The following is a 16,026-nucleotide window of genomic DNA, read 5'->3' on the forward strand; positions in this document are numbered from 1 at the left end:
GGTGCCCTCACGTTCCTCTCCCCGTTCGCGACCTCTAATTTCAGCCAACGTCTCATCGATAAACGCACGGATCTCCCCCGGCGGCGCATCATTCCGGATAATCTCCAACAACCGCTGCGCGCGGTGCTCCTCCGCCGTCCGGATCAGCCGAAACAGATCGTTGAGCATGTCCCGATGGTACTCGAGCTCTTCCGCCGTGCGTTTGGCGGCAACCCGACGGCGTTGGTCGAGGGTTTCGTCGAAAATGCATTGCCGGTTGAGAGCGCGGCAGTTATCGCAGGGTGGGATACCGGAGCACTTTTTGTTATCCCCCCCCAATATCACAGTCAGCTCTCTTCCTGGGAGAAAAAAACAAAAAGATGTGAGATGATATAGAAACTTGCCTTACGTTTCGATTTTTTACATGCCAAACAGGCCGTCGACACGCGCTTCTTCCACCCCGCTGCGTTCGGATTTGGATTCGGGTTCGGATTCTGGCGCCGCGGCGGCCCTCCCGTCATCACAGACGATGAAGACAGAGACGGAGGCCCCGGCACGATGGGTCGGTACTGCATTGTACTGGTCGTAGTCGTCGTCGGCGTAGACACCGGCGGCGCACCGCCAGGGCTTCGGAAAATAGTAGTAGTAGTAGTGGAATCCCCCCTTCTCCCATTCTCCCTCCCTTCGTCGTCCATCTCTAGTATCTCTTTCCGCGACGATAAAAGGGAACGTTTCTCCAGGACAAGGCAAAAGTAATACCAGGATGTAGTCGAATTATGATCATCAAGTCATTCCCCCTTCACGAATTCGAGCCGTCAGTATATTATATATATGCCCCTGGTTATGTAGTAGTTGTTTCGCCAACCCTGATGAATTGATTGATGCTGTCACTTTAGACCGTTCCACGGCGCAGCAACTCAACAATCAACAACCCTCTCCCCTTCTTCCCCTTGTTTTTTTTTGTTTTTTACTCCCTTTTCTCCCCCGTGCCTTGGCTCCGCGGTGGCGTCCACAGAGGCTGGCGTGTTCTCAGTATCTGGCTCCTTATGACGTTCTCTTGACCTCAAAAAATTGAGCACCAGTGGCACCATATCAAACTACCAGACACGCGTTGAATCAGTACCTACAGATTTGGCCTTTTCTAGGTACAGCGGATAAAGATTCCGCTGGTCATGCGGATGGTCCTGAGAGGTCCGTCCGCAAAATGAGGTCTTCATAAGTCACGTGACAGAGCTCGCCCTGATCAAAATGATGCTTTGCACCCTCAAAGTTGATCCGAATTAAAGCCAGTACCACCGGTCTACTATTAGATCAATCCTAGCATTACAACTGCCAAACCCTCACAGGGACTGACTATACACAGTACCAATGCAATCCGTCTTGCGGGCAACAATAGTAAATAACCACAATTAGACAGTTACCAAACCCACCGCGCCGCGGAACAGAAAACGTAGAGAATTTAATGCTCCAGGATTCGCAAACTGCCCTGCACAACGCAGTTCTCCAAAACGGAGCCCGGCGGAATGTCGATCGTCTGGCCCTCGCTGGCCACGATGATCACCGTGCCCTTCAGGGTCACGTTCCGGCCCAGATTGACCGGGCCCGTGATGGTGAGGTGGTCCAGCTCCAGGATGCGCGGAATGCTGGGGATACGCTTCTGGAAGTCCGACACCTTCTTGAAATCGGAGCCCAGCTTGATGATCGGAGCGCCGCCGAAGCGGTTCGGGTCCAGCACCAACTGGCCGTGCTGCAGACTGTACAGATCCGACTTGACCAGCATGAGGTCGGAGCAGGTCTTGACGGGCAGGAAGCGACGGCGCGGCACGTTGACGCCGTGCGCATTGCGGAAGTGGCGAATGGCCGCACCCACGGCCGTTTCCAGCTGGATGACGGTCATGTCGGCCTCGCCCTTCTTGTCCGCGGGGATCGACTTCTCGTTGGGGATGATCTCCATCTCCAGCGTGTTCTCCTCCACGACACGCTTGATGGCACGGAGGTTCATCCAGATGTTGTTGGTGTTGAAGTACTTGAATTTCTTGATCGACTTGAACTCGTTGACGTGCTCCTTGGGCACCTGGGCAATCTCCAGCAGCCGGACACTGCCGTTGTAGTCAATGACGGTACCACCCTTGACGTCCGCCTTGGTCTTGTCGGTCAGTTCCATGATGTACTCCGCCTTGGAGTCGATCATGTGCTGCAGGATACGCAGGTCAACAACGGCACCCAGGTTGTCCGCGTTGGACAGGAAGATGATCTCCACGCCCCGCTCCAGCAGCTGGTCGAGGATGCCCGAGTTGTAGAGCGACTCGAACACGTCACCGTGGCCCGGAGGGTACCAGTCTGAGATGGGAGAGTGGAAGCTCTTGGGGGCCGGTAGCAGCGAGTCCTTGATGATGCGGGGGTAACGAGACTGATTGAAGGTCAAGATATCAATGTTGTGGCCCTCGTACTTCTTGATGATGTTTTGTGTGTCGGCATCGGTGTTGAACGAGTTCATCAGCACCAGCGGCACGTTGACGTTGTAGGTCCGGTTCAGGTACTCGATCTGGCGCACGGACAGGTCGAGGAAGGACATGCCATCACGGACTTCGATGACGGACTTGGGGCCCACGCAGCCCATCGATGTACCCAGACCACCATTGAGCTTCAGGACGGCCAGTTTGTTCAAAAACTCCACCGAGGCGGAGTTGCTCAGCTCGTTGTAGTCAACGACCTGGTTCGGATTCGGCGGGGCAATGCGGTCCCAGTCGACAACGTTGCCCTTGGCCCGGTCGTTCAAGTAGCGACGGAAGAGCGCGAAGAAGTTATCCATCTCCGCCTCGAAGCGCTTTCGGACGGCGGGATCATCGACCGTCTCGGCAAGCGCATTCAGCGCGTTGCGCATCTGGGCCGCAGCGACATTTGTGGAGGCGTTTTCGAACGCCTGGCGGCTTCGTTAGCTTCTTGCATGGTCGAAAGTGTGGATTTTTCACGGGCAGTCCTTACCATGTGCGACTGAGATTTTCCATGGTGCTTGCGCTCGAACGCAGGCTCCGAGAGCGCGTCCGCCTGCGCTCTCAGATGAGATGGAATGGCTTTAGCGGACATGGTGAATCGAATTTCTCAGGATCAACAGCAGCAGTGCGATTCGAGAGGGGGTAGTGTCCGAAATTTCGAGGTGAAGGAGAAAAGAGAATTCAAGGGGGGTCGGACAGGGGGGAGCCCTTTTGCAATCAAATTTCAACGTCAGCAGCAGTCAATGACAGCCATTCAGAGTCCTGACGGGTGGAACGTTTGCCATCCGATGCACAATCGAGGGGAAGGATCAGTCATCCGCCGAGCACGAGGGCGGGAGATGACAGCATTGTGAGACTTTTTTGGAGGGGCCATTTTGCCCATTGCCACGCCAGCTCAACTTGCTTGGTGAGCTTTGCATGGGGCGGCAAACGCCAAGGCCCGGAGGCTAGTATGTCCGTCTACGGAGTACGCGGGGAAGAGAATGAAGGGTTGACATACCTGGATCAATGCAAAGCAATCAGGGTACTTGGAGGTTGGAAGAAGCAAAAGAACAGGAAGAGGGAGAGAATATTAGAGCAAGAGAAATCAGGGAGAAGAAGAGGACGAGGAGCAGGAAGGAGCTCCCTAGGGGGTAGCCTTCCATTTTGGGCGGTGGACTGGAAGCTTGGGGGAAGGAGTGGGGCCAAGACTTGCGACTCGAGGAAAGAACTCGAAATTAGAACGGGGAGGACCACGGCATGTTACTATTTTTGTAAGCTCCTTCCCCATTCTTAAAAGTGGTCAGGAGCATTAAAAGGTTATTATTATGGAGTCGATAGAGTGAACTCTTGTTCTCACTTTTCTCACAGTACTGCGTCCAAGTACTAGAAACAATCGGTGCTGGAAGGATTGAGGTTCGATTGAGATTCCAGCCAAGGGGAATCGGAATCTAAAACAACAAGCAATGGCCCGTTGAGAGCTTAATTGTCTCCTTGGTCAGGGTGTTCTCCTGGGACAATGACAGCCAATCAGTGGGAAATGTGTATCAGGAGTGAGCACGAGTATCTCTGCAGGTCCTACTCTACAAAGCCCCTCAAAGAGCCCTCAGAAACAGTCCATTCATACTCGTTTGATAATAACGCACTGCTAAATCCTCCGCAAGGATGCCCGAAATACCACCCCATCTCAACCCAATGACGATTCCATGATCTTCGGCGACCGGGATTCAACCATGGCAGACCGCGGCAATGCTGGCCGATGATCTCACAGCCACGCCTCCACCCCAACTGTCATTCTCCGCCAGTCCCATTGGCCGCCGCCACCATCTGTTCCACTGCCGTGGCGGCGGAGGTCACCTGACCACGGAGGTCACCTGAGATTGATGCCCGAGGCAGCATGTCCATGTGGCAGTGAGTGAAACCGAGGAAATGTTGGAAGGAGCAGTCGAATGATCAGACAAGCGGCAGGATTATGGTGAGAATGGTGGAAAAAGATGAAAGACATCCAGAGGTCATGTCTAAATGCCGTGTACGGAGTATACAGAAGAAGTAGCATTAAACCCTCTAATGAATCAACCCGCTGTGATACAAACAAGGACCATACGCGTAGAAAGAAGCCCGTCCCGATACCCGTTGAAGAGGCAACCGCGAAGTACGGTGCCTCTCCCGCCCAGACATGGTAGAGAAGTGCTTAACGAGACCAGAATCAGTTATGCGCCGCACTCACACTGCGTCGTAAGAGGAGATTGCGCCGCGATTTCTTCGACTCCGGCGTGTCCGTGGGCGGAGTGCCCCCATCCGCGCCGTCACCATTGACGGACACAGCCGTGCTGGGTCGCCCACCAGACGGCTCGTTCGCCACAAAGCTGCTCTTCAACACCACTCTGCCATCACCAACGGCAAGGGTCCGCTCGCGGCCCACGAGCGAGCCCTGGTCGTCGACGAAGAAGAGGGTTTCTCCCAGAACGTCATCCGAGCCGAACGTCGAGTGGTCAAGGACCCGCAGTTGGAACTGCGCGTCGGCGCTGACATTCGGCACGCGGAAGGACTCGTGGCTGGCGTCAAACTGCACCGCGCCGCTGTTGTTCTTGATTGTCTTGGTCTTGTGCACGTCCTTGGGTCCCTTCGGGCCAATCACGCGCACGACGACTCGAATGTTCTTCCCCGTCGGATAGTCGAGCGCAGAGGAAATGGTGAACATGGCCGTGCCCAATTCCCCTCCTCTATCGCCGCCAGCTTGGGAGCTGACGCTGCGCACGCTTCGCGCGCGGCTGTGTCGACGCTTCGAGCTGTCCGGAGTGGCAGTATCGCCCGACGGCCCATCGACCACCAGCGCGGGGGCTCGTCCAATGTTGTTGCTCTGGGGTGGCGTCCGAGGAGGCGACTCTTCGCGAGGAGGCGTCATGGTTTCGGCCGCCTCCTCGTCGTCCTTGTCGCCGCGGATCCGATTCATCAACCCGCGGCCGAGGAACGATGCGCCCTTGATCACTCCGCCGCCGACCATGCCAACGGTCTTCACCGGCGCTCCGACGATCTTCCCGGGAGTGGCAAAGGTTCCCGAGAAGGTCGACGTACCCATTTTCGATCGTGTCACGTACGAGGGCTTGAACAGGAGCTTCAACCGGATGGCGCCCGACTTGCCATCCAGCGGCAGTGAGATCTCCTTCGGTCGGAACGGCTCCAAGGCCTCGAGATCGATAGGTGCTCCACCAAGATAATCTGCCTTGTCACCAAAGTCCCAGTCATAGACATCGACGCGGAAGTCGGCCCCGATGCGAGACTTGACGTTTGTTTCGAAAAATTCATTCCAGGCCGGGTGCAACGTCTTCTTCTGCACCTTGGTCTTGTACACTTCCTCGCCCGCCAACCGGAACTTGCAGTAGGGGTCGCTGTATCCGTTTCGGTCCGCGGATGGTAGATCCGCAGCATCGAGAACATCAACGCGAAGGGTGCCCGAGTTGTTAATGCTTTCCTTCGGATCCAGCTTCATGCGGACGGGGATGTAGCGGGTGCTGACTTTGACCTTGCTCACGCTGCCATTGTCCGAACGGAGGGTAAGCTCGACAGGGGTATACAAGCTACGCTGGAGAGTGGCCAGCGTAGGTCCGCTCAATCTGGCAATAACTTCGGAGTCTTTGTCCTGGTGTGGCTCGCTGACCAGTCGAAGAGTAAGCTGAGACATCTCCAGTTCACGGATAAAGGCCTCGCCGACTGGTCAACCGTATCAGCACAGTCCCATCTCAAGGGCAAATGACGGGGAGCGAACCATCTTGAAGCGTGACTTCCTTGCTCTTCAGCTTCATCGAGGTGTAATGCGGGAACAAGTGGTCATCCACAACCACTTCGAGGTAAACGTCCGAGTGAGACAACTGAGCGTCCAAGAGCTTGAAAACCACCAGCCCAGACTCTGTCACCCCGTTAGCGCAAACATGTACCAGTCCGAAATGCAGACACCGGAATCTCTCACCATATTTCGTCAGATCATCTGTTCCAATGTAGATCTTCGGCGGTTCCTTCGTGAGCTGCGACGATATTGATGCAGTTTCACCATTGCTGAGTGGTTTCGACACAGTGGTATCGAGACTAGGCCGGGCTGACGCGTCGGTGCTCGTGCGCGGGAGATCATTGCTCTTCCGAGGAAGATCACTGCTCTTCCGATCAAGGCGCGGCGACAACAAGGCCGAAGAGCCTCCCTCGGCTTCTTCGTCTTCCTCCGTTTCCTCATCTGGATCGACAACGTTGTAGGTTGGATAGAAGGCAACCGTGTAATTGAGGTAGCCTTTGACTTGTCCTCGACCGTGCAATCGCAGTCCGCTGCGCAGCAGCTGTTTCTCATCGTCGACTTCGTACTCTCCGTTCTCGTTTTCACGGATGTAGTCCGACAGCGAAACCTCCACTTCACCGAGGCTGCGATCCTTGCCCATTTTCTCCTCATCCATGACCTCTAGCGTCAGTTTCTCGCGGGGGCTATGCACCGGCACGTAGAGGACCTCGTCCCAGGTTGGATTGAGGTTGTTCTTGAACGTGACGGTGCGACGTTTGGTAACGCCAGACAGCAACACCCGGACATATGGGTCCGACTTGCCCATGGTCTCCAGGTTGCGCAGGTCGTTGGCACTGTGGAGGTGAAGGCGTATGACACCGATGGGATTGATGTAGCCAGTCCCGCCGGCCACCCCGCGCAATGCAACGGGCTTCCAATCCAAGGTCATCTTGACCCGACCGGTCTTGGTTCCATGCAGGTGAAACCACTGCTGGCCTTTCTCCATCATCTTGAGCATGTCATTAACCTTGATCTGGTACTTGCCGACGATCGGATCGGCGACAAGGTCGCGGTCATCCTTGATGACCAGACCCAAGCGAGCAGTCTTGCGGTCGGTGATAAGGAGTTCCTTGGAGCTGTTTTGGAAGATGGGATTGTTGGTCCGCTTGAGCTTCTTCGAGACGTGAACTTCCTTGCCGTTGAGCAACAGGACAGCGTAAGGATTCAGGGCACCGACCAGGCTCTTGGAGCCGTCCAGCTCCTTGGCCTGCTCCACGGTGAACCGAGCAATACCCGTGTTCAGCTCCGGCGGCGGTTCGACTTCGCCGTTCTCGAGTTTTCGCCCCTCCAATACAGGGAAGAAGCGAACATCCACGTGCACGACTCCCCGTTTCCGCCCGCTATAGGTGACTTCCAGGCTCAGGTTCTCATGCTCCTGCTCTTCCTCGAGCCGGTCCAGGGGAAACGTGGCTACGCCGAGTTCCTTGTCCTTGCGGAATTCATTGTAGTCCCACAGATGGATTGTCAGGGTGTCGGAAAATGAGGTGATGACGATGTACAAAGTTTCATTCCACCGTGGGTCGCATGTATCATGCACCGTCTTGGTGCGAGCAAGCTCGTTACGGTTATTGAGAGAAAGCACGGCGTACGGGTCGGTGCCGGTGCTCGAGCCTTTCAGATTGGCGGCGCCGTGGAGGGTCACAGCCAAGACACCAATTGCGCGATCAATGGGACTTCCCGCCAGCATCTTGGCGACCTCAATGGGGAACACGTTGGGTTCGTACATCATTGGCCCCAGGTTTCCATGGATCTGCTCCTTGATGAAGGATTCCAGGCCAGGAATAAAGTTGATGTCGAAGCCCAAAGTATCGCCGCCGAGCGGTTTACACACGTAGTCGATTTCGGGACGTCCGAGAAAGGAGATGTCGACTCGTTCGATGTGAGGGAACGCTACCTGGAGCTTGACCTTGACCCGCATGAGGCCGGAGCAGGCAAAGTCTTCGACGATCACGTCGAGGCCTTTACTAACAACGCCCTTGCCGACCCGAACCTCCAGGACCACTTTGGGGTTGATCTTGTTCTTGAGCTGGCGGGCCGTCAAGTCCATGATGTCGTTCGGAGTGAAGCTGAATTTCCAGTCCATGATGACGGTATCCACCTCGGTTTTGGGATAGGTCTTGACATGCTCCAAGCGCGGGGGCTTGGAGCCGAGGATGAAGGTCTTCAGTCGTAGACTTTCGAGGAAGGAGGGTGTCGCAGTGCTGAGAACCTGGTCGACCGAATTGATGATTGAGTCGCAGAGGATGGGGGCGTAGATCGGCCAGAACTTGACGAGAAAGCTGTTGATCCATTCCAGAGTCTCGGTATCGGTTTCCAGGCGCTGCTTCGCAAGTTCACGGTTGATGTCGTCGCGGAAATTGCGACGGACTCGACGGATGGAGGTTCGGTAGTATGTGCCACAAGCAGCCATCACTAGGATAACCCATCCGATGCCCCCTCCGAGCACGGCGATGCTCCAAGATGCGAGGCATGCGAAGATAATCACGCCGGCATTGTGGTACCAGTCTAGGGTGGCTGCATTAGCAGGAACCACCGCAACGATTCCGACGCTCTGCCACTTACCGCCGAAAAACTTGTCATCCAGCTTTCCCTCTAAGAACGTTCGATGATCTAACAGCGTCTCGTCCTCGGCTCCCTCCTCTGTGTCTGGCTGCGCGAACTGCGGGGCCCAACCCGTGCGATCTGCAGCCCAGCGGTTGTCTTCCGTTAGCTCTTCGTCCGTTCCGTTTGGTGGCGCAGTCGATTTCTCCGTGGGTGCCGGCGACTTCACCGCCATCTCGGTGGCCTTCTTTGTCGAAGGGAGGTCATATTGATCGGGGCCGGTCGCATCCTACGCGCGAATCGACAAGTCAATTGAGACTACATATCGATCTCGATAGGTTTGGCACCTACCCGGTCCGTCGTCAGGGTCAATGCCTTGGGCCGCTTCAAGCGAGTCTCCGGGAGAATGGCCTAGGCATCGCGATCAGCACACCAAAACTGCAATCCCAATTGCCGGGGGGGATTCTGTGCGTACCTCCCTGGCGGCACGAGCTTTTTCTTGTGGAGGCGAGGCCGGGTCAAATTGAAATGCTGGGACTCCCGCTTTGACGCTCTCTTTGACCAGAGCCTCCTCAACCTGCTCAGGCTCGCCGTTGGGCTGGGTGCCGTTGACGCCCTGTTCTTCCGGCTTGCGCGTCGCAGTGTCGTCGGTCGACATTGGAGGGGTTGCGCACTACACTGGGAACTTGGAATTGAAAAAGGACGGGATACCGCGTCCGTGACGGCGCTCGGGCCGGTGCGGGAAAGGCAGCCGTAGCAACCGGACCTTGTCCAGGAGGTCTTTCGCAGGGACAACGGGTGCCTGAGGATCAAGAGAGAGGGAATGTCATGGAGCACGTGATGGCAGTAAAGGAGGGCGAAAATGGGAAAAACAAAACAGAGAAGAAAAGGGAAGGAGGAAAATTTTCGGGACATGTAGGTATGTACCTAGAGGTACCTAAGTAACTAAAGGAAGGAAGCAGGGCAGGAGCTTTGCAGGAGCATCTTCAGTCCTACACTTTTGGGGGGTGTTCGCAAATCAAGCCACGGAAGATCTGAAAGTTTGGGTGGGCGCTGGAGGGGAGATGTGGCTGATAGCTTACTTGGCAGCGTGGCTAAGTAGCGTGGCTGTGGCTGTGCAGACACGCCGGGAAAGATGTACCTTCCGCATTGGATTGAACCTTCCTTGGATCAAAGTTCGAGTACTTTGTACTCCTTTACTTTCGTACACGTACTCGTACACCTCCCTACAGAACTCCAGATTGTCAATCGTCCACGAGGAAGAAGCCAACCTGTAACTAGTAATTACCTACTGCCAACGCCAGCAAGCGCACAAAATCACAGATGCATGGTGACGTACGCCAGTGGAGAGGTGTTGAGTTGGAATCCAGGGTCTAACCTGATCCGGAATCGGAGCGCCACTTTTTCCGTGAACTATTGAAAAGGTTCCAACACTCCAGCCAGATAGCCTCGGCCGGTCGCGCAAATGGCGTCAAACTCTCACATCGTCAACGTGCAGTAGCGGAAAGCCTAACCGGATTTCCCCTTAGCTCGGTTGATCCGATCTCACACGGTGGCGATGAGTTAGCGCGATGATCATCCATTCATCTGGCACGATCTGGCATGATCATCTTCCAGCGTCAGCTTCAGTGATGCAGACTGCCCACAGATACTCAGATACGCTGCCGAACAAGCGAACAGATTACAGTACAGTATTGACTTTGATGGTCTCCATGTGCCGCCTGCAGGACGAGTACGAGTGCCAAGTGATAGCGGGCCATTTGACGAAATTCAAAAACAAGGAACACAATTGAGTTTTACCTCGTACGCCGCCTCCGGAAGAACCTGTTCCTGGTCAGGCAACGAGTGGTGAAGCTCGATTCACTGGAACTCGAGAGCAATCTGGATCTCAATGGTGATTTTAAGATGCGAATGAGAGTCCTAGGAGGATGATCTACTCTGTATCGAATTGATTGACATGCTGGAGGGAGAAGCTGCAAAACTGCTGTTGGGCAAACCAATTCTGATAGTTAACCTCTCGAGATCCGGATACCCGAAAACCTAGATCTTACTAGGTTAGATTCTCTTCAGCCAGCCGCCGGTTGAGGCCTTCAGTCTGTTCTCTGTTCCCTGATCATGTGCTGCCTCGCTACTAGTCACGTGACTTATGAATACTCCGTGTATCTATTACATGCAGCCTCCTCGCTTCTTCTGATCTCCAACTACGGTGTACAGAGCTCTCTCTTATCTCTTATGGCCCTCTGCTTTTCTTCGTCTGAAGCCACCTGTAATTATTGACGACGGACATCGCTACGTAGTAGACCATACGTCTCAATTGAACGGACTTTCCCGTGACTTGCGCGATTCGTAACTTAGAGAGCTTCCCCGAGCCAACGGGTGAAGTTGGCCAGAACTTCCTTCCGATGGCAACAGATCCCAGGGATTTTCAGAACCGCTATCCCAAGTTCGCTCTCCCCCAACAGTGCCGAGAGCCCCGCAACGCGCCTCTCCAGTGGATGTCGAATTGGGGACGCAGACCTCTACGTCCGGCTTCCTCAAATAGAGGACGACACCACTAGCATGCGCAGTGAAGCGTACAATCAACGCCTCAACCTGGACGAGACTTTCCGGAGTGCCCGAGGTGATTTAAGTGCAAATCAAGCGCCAAGAGGGGGTGACTGGGAACACCACCCCTTGTACACAGGAACTGCTTAATGAAATCGCACAACTGCGAGATGACCGCCGGCAAGAGCGGACATAAACCCCCACCCCTCGAGCCGCCACGCCATATGAACAACCTGGCTCGACAGTGGGGACGCACGCTTATACTCGCCGTGCACAGCATACATCATTGGGCCAAGAAGGGCCGCTACCATGCCGGGTACTTATAGTCCGGCCTTGACCCAGAAACTTTCCCCGACGCCGGAACACGCCTGCCCCGATTTCGACATACAAGCTCCGCCAAACGACGGCGGCATACCTCGCCGAGGTGATGGACACGTTTGGTCCAGACATCGACGAAAACTCCTACGTCGGGAGGAAATGGAGTTGGTTTGACAAGACCACCTCGTCTATCAAGAAGGGTCTTATTTTTGTTGACTCTAAGAACTATCCCGCCTGGAGGCAAGACATAATGCACGTCGCCAACCAAACTAAAGTATCCTGCCTCATCGAAAAGAAGCAGCGGAGAATACCCGAATCTCCCGGCAGCATCATCCGCTGACCTACCGGGTCACGAAGCTTTCGGTCGAGGCGGCGAATATCGAACGGCACTCAAGAGTCGACAGCAGAGCCAGCGGCATCAAATGCTACGCTATCGTGTCAGAGGCAATCATCTGTACGGAATCCCGCTATGAGACCGAATGGATGGTCCCCGAACAAAGCGGAATGGCAATGACGGGAGAAGATCACCTTTTGGCATCAGCATCGCTCCCTAAGCATTTTTCACCTGGAGAGACTGGACCATTCTCCATCGACCTGGTTGGTAACACAAGTGCACAAACATTGAAACCGATTTTGTCTGCGCTCATGAAAGATTCTCGAAATGATTGGATTTGGGATACGGGCGCATACCGATCAATTTGCTGCAATCGTCGTCCGTTCACCAGTTATCTCCCCTATACTATTTACATGAAACGAAACTTCGATACAGAACCTCGGGCAGAAGGGGATTTGGCACTCGGTCGTGAAGATGAAAACTGGTGACGGGCGAACGAAGAGCCTCAAGACTCGGGCTTGCTACGCGCCAATGCCTCGACGAAGTGTGAGCTTATGTATTAGTCTACTGGTCAGCTTCGCCTCCCGGCTCAGCTGAGGGGGGTGTACTGAATGGAACGTGGCCGGGAATACCGACGATACATGCTAACTAGCAGGACTACTTGACCCTGATATCTCCAGTCCCTGGAACTTCTACCTCGGTTCGCAGCAGTGACTGGGGTTGTCAGGATCTTCGAGCTGTTTGCCGATGATCGGCCAGACGTAAACGACATCAGCAGGACACGTCTACTGAACTGGACAGTAGGTACAGTATTATAGCAGGAGTAGAGTACTCGTAGTGCTGGTGGTGGGAGAAGAAAAAAACCTGCTCTGCGCGTGGGCGAGAGAAAAACAGACCTTGGCCCGCCGACCATCCGACCCGAACCCTGGGCGAGGTTCGAGTTCTGAATTGCCCGATTTGGCAAACGGGACGAACGTTTGAGTCACTGAGCAGTTCTGGTCCAGCTTTTGTCATGCAGAAGATTTTTTTTTTTTTTTTTTTTTTTGTCAGCATCAGCAGTCTAAAGCGCTTGTACAAACATGGAGGTGTAGTCAATTCTACTCGTCAGTGATGATGGGATAGCGGACACACGAGTGGCAAGCCGCTCAACAGAACCGGAATCCATCGGAATTGTCATCAGTTCACAATCAATTCATTGGAAACATGTATAATCTCATTCCCGGCCGCGGGCTATGGAGTGGCGCCGAGGGCAAACTTGATCTGCTCCGATCGTTGGTGCAATCTCTTTCGATATCAGGGTCGTTACCCAAGCAATGACCAGACGAATTTGCAAGAGGACAAGACGTTCAAAGACCCCAACAGTACTGTATATATAGTACTTACTCCAGAAGAACGCCGTACTATGAAGTAATCCTGTCGAGTCGGGAAATTGTTAAATGACTAGTACTAATACACCGTGGCTCATCTCAAAAATGAGTTGCAGAGTCTAATGCTAACTAGTACTGGTCTGCATCTAGAGCATTCATCTCCTCTTCCTTGGCATTGAGACGCCAGAACAGGGCATAGAAGACGATACCCGTCGTGAAGGACGCCACTGCCAGACCGACAAACATCCATAGGATGGCCGGGTCGTACGCGACGGTCGACAGGGCGATACCGATGGCGGAGCCGAACGAGTTGGTGAGCAGGTACATGGACTGTACGAAGGACTTCATGGACGGCGGGGCCTTGGTGTACGCGTACTCGAGGCCGGAGACGGAGGTGAAGATCTCGGAGATACCGATGAAGATGTACGCGGGCGCCTGGACGGCGATGTGGATGTGATTGCCCTGCGCGACGCCGTCGATCTCGGAGGCCTCGCAGAGCGGGTGTTCGTAGCAAGGCCCGCTTGAGTAGATGAGATGCTGCACAATGGCCGCGTACATCATGGCCAGGGACGCCACGATGAAGCCGAGCGAGATCCGGCTGATGGGCTTGAACGGGATGTGCAGCTTGCGCAGGATCGGGTAGACGCCGTACTCCAGGATGGGGATGAACACGATGATGGCGATGGGGTCGAAGTTCTGCATCAGGTCGTTGGGGATGCCGTGGCTCTCCATCTGACCCGCCTGCGACACGAAATTGCTCGAGAATTGGCCGTAGACAACCCAGTAGATCGGGTAGAAGGCGAACACCTTGCAGGCAACCAATGCCCGCTTGACTTCCTCCACAAAGTGGTCGTCCCAGCGGATCTTGGAAGTGTCACGGCCCTGCGCGGTTTGCCAGCTAGGCTTGGGAGAGTCCATGTTGCGGTTGCGAATCATGATTCCGATGACGCGGAAGGCGTCGGTGACAATGGACCCTTGCGGTGGCCGGACGATGTAGAACTTGCGGCCGAGGAGCACGACAGCGGTTCCGACGCAGAAGATCCCCAGGCAGAGCAGGTACGCCGACCAAAAGCCAACGTCGCGCTCCATGTAAGGCGTGGCCAGCAGCGAAAGCGAGCCGATGTTGATGCAGCCGTAGAAGATCATGTAGATGCGCTGCACAGTGACCGCCGGATCAATAATGACCCGCGTGCCGTCGGGCTTGGTCGTGATGGCCATCTTCTTGCGCCGGTACTGTTCGGCGATCAAGGGAGCGACGTTACTCTTGATACCTCCGGTTCCCAAGCCGATGACGATCAACGACACAATGAAGCCGCCGAGGCCGGCGCCATGTTCCAGAGACACGGGCAGGGAGGTCAACAGCAGGATCAAAAGACCAATGATGTAGACACCACAGAAGAGGACAATGGTCTTATATTTCCCGAGATACTGGTCTGCAATGACGGCGCCGATAATGGGGGTGACTATCGCAATCATGAGCACTTGTCGCGGTCCAGAAAAATTTCAAGCTTGACATGAGAGAGAATTACCATAGCACCAGAACTGGAAAAAGGTCGTCAAACCCGTGGCACCCCGATGGCCCAAGCCCAGAGCGCCGCGACCCTGAGAGCCGTCATAAGGACGCTGGACGTAGTTCTGGAACAGACCAGACATGCCATAGTACGTGAACCGCTCGCTCAATTCTACGATGGCGACCAGCCACGCCGACAGCGGCAGACGCTCGGCGACATGTTTGAGCGTTTGCTTCTCTTCCTCAGTGGGCTCCCCGCCATCCGGAGTGATCGGTAGAGCTTTCTCGTCCACCACCGAGACGGTGGCCGCGTGGTCGACGTCCGGAAACTTGTCGTCGAGGGTCTTAGTGCCCTTGATGGACTGCGAATCCTGATGCTGTTGAGACGCCTCTACGACATCTTGATTTCCGGCCGACATGATGGGGGGAACCCGGGTTTTCTAGAGAGGAGGAGGTGGGAGATTGAGAACGGAAGGGAGCAGAAAGGATGGTTGTTGGATAAGGACTAGGGAAAGTGAAATTTATTCGGTTTTATTCCTGCTTCGAAATCACTCGTTCTCACCCCACACATATTCACGATGACATGAAATGTTGACTGAATTGAATTTGAATTTTGTTTCGCCACGCGATAAGCTTCCAGCTCTGTCAAGTCAATAATGAGATCTCGCCGGATCTTTCGGCATCGGCAAAAGATGTGCGGCTGCAAGCGACGTGCAGATCGGCCGACAGTCAACAGACTCCACCAAATGCAACCCTTCTGGAACCTGGGCTTGTTGGAGTGTTAGACTGTTCGAGAAGAGTTTTTTTTTATCTCCGTTGCACTGTGAACTTGCATGGAGTACTCCGTACATACGGACTGTACGAGGTACATACTCTGTAGTGCGGTGCTCAAATGATTTTTCACCTTGATTGGTAGAAAGCAGGTTCCTGGTTGAACGACTCGTGCTGATAGTGGGGACATCCCGAAAGGCGGCACGAGAGTCTCAACACGTCTTCGTATTCCAACAGATGACAACAAGGATTATTTTCTATTTCAAAGCATGAATGAGATGTTGAGTTTGTTATGAGTCGAGTGAAGCTTTTTTTTTTCCCCGATTCTAGTCATCTGCCAAGGCGCTGCCAAGTGAGGAAGGGGC

General features: G+C 54.5%; 4 protein-coding genes across 4 annotated transcripts; all 4 read right to left on the reverse strand.

Moving 5' to 3' along the window:
* Nucleotides 1-1,438: 1,438 nt before the first annotated feature.
* On the reverse strand, nucleotides 1,439-3,066 carry VTN31DRAFT_351 (uncharacterized protein; the record flags this gene model as incomplete). The annotated part of the gene is made up of 2 exons (XM_069403797.1): nucleotides 1,439-2,902; nucleotides 2,965-3,066. The coding sequence occupies 2 exons, from the start codon at nucleotides 3,064-3,066 to the stop codon at nucleotides 1,439-1,441; spliced, it is 1,566 nt and encodes a 521-aa protein (XP_069263207.1).
* A 1,593-nt stretch (nucleotides 3,067-4,659) lies between these two features.
* On the reverse strand, nucleotides 4,660-9,475 carry VTN31DRAFT_352 (uncharacterized protein; the record flags this gene model as incomplete). The annotated part of the gene is made up of 6 exons (XM_069403808.1): nucleotides 4,660-6,164; nucleotides 6,220-6,360; nucleotides 6,421-8,781; nucleotides 8,839-9,106; nucleotides 9,169-9,228; nucleotides 9,293-9,475. The coding sequence occupies 6 exons, from the start codon at nucleotides 9,473-9,475 to the stop codon at nucleotides 4,660-4,662; spliced, it is 4,518 nt and encodes a 1,505-aa protein (XP_069263208.1).
* Nucleotides 9,476-13,509: 4,034 nt separating this feature from the next.
* Nucleotides 13,510-15,309, reverse strand: VTN31DRAFT_353 (uncharacterized protein; the record flags this gene model as incomplete). The annotated part of the gene is made up of 2 exons (XM_069403819.1): nucleotides 13,510-14,843; nucleotides 14,910-15,309. 2 exons carry the CDS (start codon nucleotides 15,307-15,309, stop codon nucleotides 13,510-13,512), a joined length of 1,734 nt encoding a protein of 577 aa, XP_069263209.1.
* A 231-nt stretch (nucleotides 15,310-15,540) lies between these two features.
* Nucleotides 15,541-15,851, reverse strand: VTN31DRAFT_354 (uncharacterized protein; the record flags this gene model as incomplete). Its single annotated transcript, XM_069403830.1, has 2 exons — nucleotides 15,541-15,659; nucleotides 15,764-15,851. 2 exons carry the CDS (start codon nucleotides 15,849-15,851, stop codon nucleotides 15,541-15,543), a joined length of 207 nt encoding a protein of 68 aa, XP_069263210.1.
* Nucleotides 15,852-16,026: the final 175 nt, after the last annotated feature.

The sequence above is a fragment of the Thermomyces dupontii genome (genome assembly GCF_041956625.1).
Source record: "Thermomyces dupontii strain NRRL 2155 unplaced genomic scaffold VTN31scaffold_1, whole genome shotgun sequence".
Taxonomy (NCBI): Eukaryota; Fungi; Ascomycota; class Eurotiomycetes; order Eurotiales; family Trichocomaceae; genus Thermomyces; species Thermomyces dupontii.